The 6,000-nt window shown below is 34.6% G+C and overlaps 1 protein-coding gene across 5 annotated transcripts; it reads left to right on the forward strand.

Moving 5' to 3' along the window:
* The first annotated feature begins 169 nt into the window (after window positions 1-169).
* Window positions 170-3,515, forward strand: LOC7465315 (uncharacterized). Of its 5 annotated transcripts, none has more exons than XM_024598262.2 (5): window positions 170-337; window positions 566-594; window positions 695-1,139; window positions 1,713-1,852; window positions 2,843-3,515. In XM_024598262.2, exons 1-5 carry the CDS (start codon window positions 325-327, stop codon window positions 3,308-3,310), a joined length of 1,095 nt encoding a protein of 364 aa, XP_024454030.1. In that variant the 5' UTR covers window positions 170-324; the 3' UTR covers window positions 3,311-3,515. The 5 variants fall into 5 exon arrangements, with proteins under 5 accessions (XP_024454030.1, XP_024454029.1, XP_024454028.1 ...); XM_024598261.2 differs by having other exon boundaries at window positions 176-337; window positions 475-594; XM_024598260.2 differs by having other exon boundaries at window positions 180-354; window positions 475-594.
* The last annotated feature ends 2,485 nt before the right edge of the window (window positions 3,516-6,000 follow it).

The raw sequence follows: 6,000 nt of genomic DNA on the forward strand, positions 1-6,000 counted from the left end.
TTTTTAAATAAAAAAATTTTATGCTTGGAATTTACATAGATTTATTTCATATTAATTAATTTTAATTAAAAAAAAAAAAGGGTGTTGAGATCTCAACCTGTAATTGTTTGGACATTCATGTTATGTTAAAAAAATATATTAATTAAAAAACTTAAGATGGAGGTGCAAAACCGAAGAAATTAAGGTCAAGTATATGTACCTCGTATCTATTTCAACTGTCAAACCCTACATAAAAAGAAATCTCTTCTTTGCTTAGTAGCTCAGCTCCATGAGAATCATAGCTTGTGTCCTGAAAGATTCAAGCAGCAAAATCATCCAAAATAGATGCAAACAACCGGTACTGTCACATCATAGGTTAGCATATACTTCATCCTCGATTAAGCTCTTTGCTTTTCTTCTTCTGTTTCTTCAAGACTCTGATGTAAAAATCTGAACTCTCTTTTTTCCTGTTTTGCTTGGATTTTATGTGAACAGTATCAATTTTTAGTATAACAAACTGGGTTTATCTCAAACATGAAAACAAATCAAGTTCGCTTTCTGGGTCTGATTCTTGTACTACTTGCAGTTGTTATCTGCTCTCTTGCTGATTCAAAGGTAACTTATAATGAATTAGACTTTGCTTGGTAGTCCTGTTATCTCTTAAGTGTACTTTCTTTTTATTTAGATTAATTGATTATGGATTTGATTGAACTAGGAAAGTGCAAGCACTGGTTTAAATCCGAAAGTGGATGTTACTACTAATAGTTCAAAAGGAGCAGGAGGGTCAAACCTAGAAACCAATTCTACTGAGGATGATAAAGGAAAGGAAAAGGGAGGTCAAGATGATAAATCTAAGGAGAGCATTGCTGATGATGTGAATAAGAATAAGATGAATAGCCAATCTGGGTCCAAAGATAATGATAATGCGAAGGAGGGTAAGCATAATTCAAGTGAGGAATCTCAAGCAAAGAAGGGTGATCATAGTAAAAAGGAGGATTCGAGTAGCGGGGTAGAATCCGAGGATTTGTCTAAAGAGAAGAACGATAAAGGGGATACTCAGTCGAGGAAGGAGGGTCCTCGTGTTGAAGAATGTGATCAATCTAATAAGTGCACGGATGAGGAGAACAAGTTGGTTGCTTGTTTAAGAGTCCCAGGAAATGGTAAGTATTTGGTTTAATTGGTACGTGTTTAATCTTTGTTTTGATAATGTTACCTGTTCCGGTGTTTACTTGGATAACTATTCTGATGTCTGCTTTTATACGTGTATGAAGCAGACTTCATAAACTGGCCTTTTTCCTGTTAACGAATTTTGTGATTCTTGCTTGTAATCTCTTTGTCTATCAAGAGGCTGTTCAAGTTTCTTGCAACTAAAATCATGAGAACGGTTGAGAAAATCCATTTGAAAGACTTCAAAAGTTTAATTTGAGGATAAAGGTAGTGAAATTCGCATGTTCTTGATTCTTAAAATCTCGAACCCTGAAGTAAATTGGTATCAATGGCAATCTTTTTTGAAGTTTTTCATCAAATTGAGGTTTTGATTACAATTTGAATCAGCTAACTTAAATTACCTTTGGAATGTTGAGTCGATACAAGTCCTGGTAACACTTGTTGTTATGCTTTTAGAAAATTTCAGTATACAGTATGGGAATTATCATTATTATGAACAGTTTTTTGTCATGAAACTGAAAAAGCTTTTGTTTATTGTTTGTTTGAAATATCTGGATTGACTTCAGTTCTATTTCTAGAATCTCCAGATCTTTCACTGTTAATTCAGAACAAGGGGAAAGGCTCGCTTAGTGTTACAATTTCTGCTCCAGATTTTGTTCATCTAGAGAAAACAAAAATCCAACTCAAAGAAAAAGAAGACAAAAAGGTATTTATGACTGATGTGAAATAGTAATTGAAAAGGTTATGGAGGAGTATCGATTTCTGCTCCACTTTTATAAGCTGCACTAATAATATGGATTATTTTTCCCTTATGTATTATGATCCTTTGTTATTTGCTGGTTCTTTTAGTTCATTTTCTGCAGTACTATCGTGGATTAAGACTAGCTTTTCTAGATATTGAGGTGGGAGGAACTGATCTCTTATATAAGAATGTAAAGAAGGGAATCGATGATAAGAATCTAAAACAATGAAAAATTATGAAGTAGAACTTTAAAATTTTTTCTAAAAAACCAGCAGCTCAATTATAACTGATAGTAGGGGACTTCTATTCATGCTGGTAGACTGGAATTGATGTGTCAACTTCATTGATTGTTGATAGAACAGGTAGTGCAATGCCAGGGGGAAACTATGATTGTCGGTTTACAAGTATATTTAACCTTTTCAAACCATAGAACCGCAATTTGGGGTTTAAGCCAAGAGAAAGAATTTAGCAATGCATTACGTACCTTGTCCTGTTGCCATGTCAAGTGAGGTTTAAAGAACTTGAGTTGACTCGAGAAGAAATTTTGCGAACATGTTGCTTTGATAGTGTAATTTATCCAGAATGGAATACCTGCCTTCTAGAGGTGCATGAATGCTTCTATGACTGACCAGCAAAAATTAAGGGCCTCTAATTTTCATGATATGCATTGGCCTATCACCCAAATAGATTCTTACAAATTCAGACATCAAGGATTTCTGTGCTTGAAGCATGCCTAATAATTTGGCAATGGCCTGTTTTTCCGGCATGGAGACTTTTCATGTAATATTTGATGCTTTTCAGTCAAATAGGTGTCTAACAATTTGTGTATGCTCTTAAAATGATTGACATTTCTGCCTTGTTCCTCCTTCATACGGAAAAAAAAAATTCTTATGAATTCCCCACTGAAATATTTTGAATTTATCTATTGTCTTCTGGTTTGTTGCAAATGTTCAGGTGAAGGTTTCTATCACTAGTAGAGGAAGTGAAAATTTGATTGTTTTGAGAGCGGGTAATGGTCAGTGCAAACTTGATATAAAGGATACAATTGCCCACTATTTTGGAAAGGAGTTCGACAAGTCTCACAAGTCTACCGATATAATAAACTTCATGTCACGAACGTCCACCATTGTTGTTTTATCCTTCGCTGCACTACTGATCCTGGCATCAGGTTGGATGTGCATCAGCTTCCGAAGGAAGCACCCATCCAACAATACCTCTAAATATCAAAGGCTAGAGATGGAGTTGCCGGTGTCAGGAGAGGGAAAGACAGAGTCTGAAACCAATGATGGATGGGATAATAGTTGGGGAGATGATTGGGACGACGAAGAGGCACCTAAGGCACCCTCCTTACCTGTTACTCCCAGCCTTTCATCCAAAGGCCTTGCTTCGCGACGTTTGAGCAAGGAAGCGTGGAAAGATTAGTTGTCTAGGTTGATGTAAACTTTCAAACAGGGAAAAGAAGACAGATTCCTATAGTTTGTTTTCATCAAAAGAAATTTCCCCTCATTTGTTCGCAGGCAGCAATTTTCTCTCGCCGCTGATGTACAAACTCAAAAAATGTCTTGCGTTCGTTTGGTCTTTTCTTCGAGCTCCAATTTTATGCTTTGTTTCTGTTCCCGTTAGGGCACATGGATTTTTGTCTTTCTTTTATTGACCGGAATATTAAAAAAAATAATAATAATAGGCATCAATAAAAATATGCTGATCAAGACTTATTCCAATGTAGATTGTTATAGTATAATGACACTATTGCTCTCCATATTGCTAGCAAAGGAAGTGCAAATTGGGAGAATTGAGATGGATAAAATAGTCTTATTCATTTAACATTATCTAAAATAGTCTTTTTACCTTTTTCAACATGGTAAAAACACTTAATTATCTTTGAAAAACAAAACAAAAATTATTTTATTATCTAGGAGGAGCTTCTTGCTCTTTCACTTTCACTTTTTTTTTTTAAATCAATTAATTAATTAAATTATTTTTAAAAGCAAAAAATATTAAACTTTCTGTCAATGCTTTTTCATCTTTTCATCATAGATTTTTTATTATTATCATATGGATTGAAGATTATTTGATAATTTATTAAATATAAATATTTTAAAAAAAATGATTGGCACATGTAATGCCAAGTTAGCGCATAGATTGAGCTTGCCGGTTTTGGGTGGCGCGTGTGACATTATTTGTTGGCAAAATCAAATCCTAGCGGCATTGGAAATTTCTTGGCTTCCCTGGTATGCAAACTAAGATGTGAGTGCATTTCTGAGGACTGCTTGTTTACAATCTGGGAATGTACTTCAAATAAGATTTTCTCCTTCTGAGTCGTTGAAGAATTGAAGTCACTGCGCAGACGTCAAATCAGCAAACCAACATTCCATGTGGGTGAGCACCGCCTTCAAACAGTCAAGCCGACCACCGTCTGCTTTCCGTCAGCTGTCACCTCACAATGATGTTGCCCTTTGGTGTTAAAGAGATTCCTGAAAAGAAATATGTCCGGCCACTGTTAGAGTCTGCATGTTTCATTGCATCTTGAATTTAATTTTGTGAATAGTGGCATGTGAGAATTCCTTCTTTTTTTTTTTCCTTTTTGTTTCATAGTCCGATTTTGTTAACTGGTTCACTTGTTGGCTTCTAATAAATTATGCCATGGATCCTGTCTACGTGGGTTTAAATCAATTACAGTTTCATTGTAACATTTAGTCATATGATATTAAGGTTTTCATTTATACAAATCCGGTCCGTAAGATTATCTATTCAATTTTTGTTCACTTGAATCTAGTCTGTGTCGTGATTTCTTACAATAATCTGATTTCCCAGCGCCTTACCTTGGGCCTCATGAAACTCCAGTGAGCATTGTGGATTGAAGCCTCCAACTAATCGGTCAAGGAAAAATGATTAGCCCATAGAATGTTACCACGCTGCTCTTCCTCTACCTCGAGAAATCCCAAGTTATTTTCTGCTTCTAAATAGATAGAAGTGTTGGGGCCTAATCCCCTGAACCCAGAACAGAAACGTCCAAGATTGAGCAAAGGAACCAGAAGTAATACCGGTTCGTAGACAGGACAGGAGCATGGACGTCATAATATTGCTCTCTTTTTTAAAAGAAAATAAATTCCATTCATCTGCAACCACGTCTCTAAATGAAAAGTTTAAATCTGAAAAGAAAATGTTGCCTTTTGTTTTTCCTTGGAAGGTGTACAAGGTGATAAGCATTTGGATAATGTTATACACTATGAATTTAGTTCATGTGTCTCTTCGTGTAGAATTCATGTGGCTCCCATAGATAAAATAATGGGTTTTTAAATGCTTTAATAGAATATTATTATTGAAACTCTATTGAAAAATTACATAAAGAGTTTAAAGAGAGTTAGAAGAGAAACATGATTTTCTTCATCAATTCAAATCCCGAATTTCAATCTTTAAAAGGGTTTCTTATGGATTCAGGTACACTTTTTTAAAAGATTTCTTTAGATATTTATTTGAATGTGAAAATTATAAAGTTCTAATTAAGATCATGGGTATTATAATTTTATTTGATTGTTCATGTTTACAATAAGAGGATTGCTAACATGTGGTAGAGCCTTAGATTTAGAAACCCATGTTTTTCCATTAAAAAAATATTATTTCTCCTAATTTCTTATAAACCCTAGATTTTAATGAGGGATCTGTTCTATTTTTCCACTACTTATTAGATTTTAATGATGGATTAAAAACATCATAAAGGAGAGTTTTTTTCCGATTCAAAAGAATTGAAGAAATATACATATGCATGCAGACTGTGAACCTTTTAATAATTGCATGTTTATGTGGCTGCAATACATGTGGCTTTATTGATTTTGCCATTCACAACCAAGCGATCACTTCATTTGAACGCAAAGCATTGAAGATGGTTTGGCAAGGTTTAGTTGTTTGTGGTCTCATCCTCCATGTAAGGCTAGTCAGTCAGCCATTGCTAGCTTCTTCACTGCCCGCGAACGTGTGCTTAAAAAAGAGAGAGAGAGGTGTATCCTTGTCAAATCCTTGTTTTAGTAAGCTCTTTTAAGGTTTAATTACGAAGTTTATTTTAAATCATGGATCCTTTAATATTAAGTAACATGTGTTGATTACAATCTTTG

This window comes from Populus trichocarpa, chromosome 3, assembly GCF_000002775.5.
Source record: "Populus trichocarpa isolate Nisqually-1 chromosome 3, P.trichocarpa_v4.1, whole genome shotgun sequence".
NCBI classification, from domain to species: domain Eukaryota; kingdom Viridiplantae; phylum Streptophyta; class Magnoliopsida; order Malpighiales; family Salicaceae; genus Populus; species Populus trichocarpa.

Bases quoted from the DNA above. Each gene is read 5' to 3' on its own strand.
- LOC7465315 (XM_024598261.2), top strand. From the start codon at position 514: ATGAAAACAAATCAAGTTCGCTTTCTGGGTCTGATTCTTGTACTACTT. The intron at 595-694 runs GTAACTTATAAT...TGATTGAACTAG, and splicing joins GCTCTCTTGCTGATTCAAAG to GAAAGTGCAAGCACTGGTTT. The intron at 1,853-2,842 runs GTATTTATGACT...GCAAATGTTCAG, and splicing joins AAGAAAAAGAAGACAAAAAG to GTGAAGGTTTCTATCACTAG.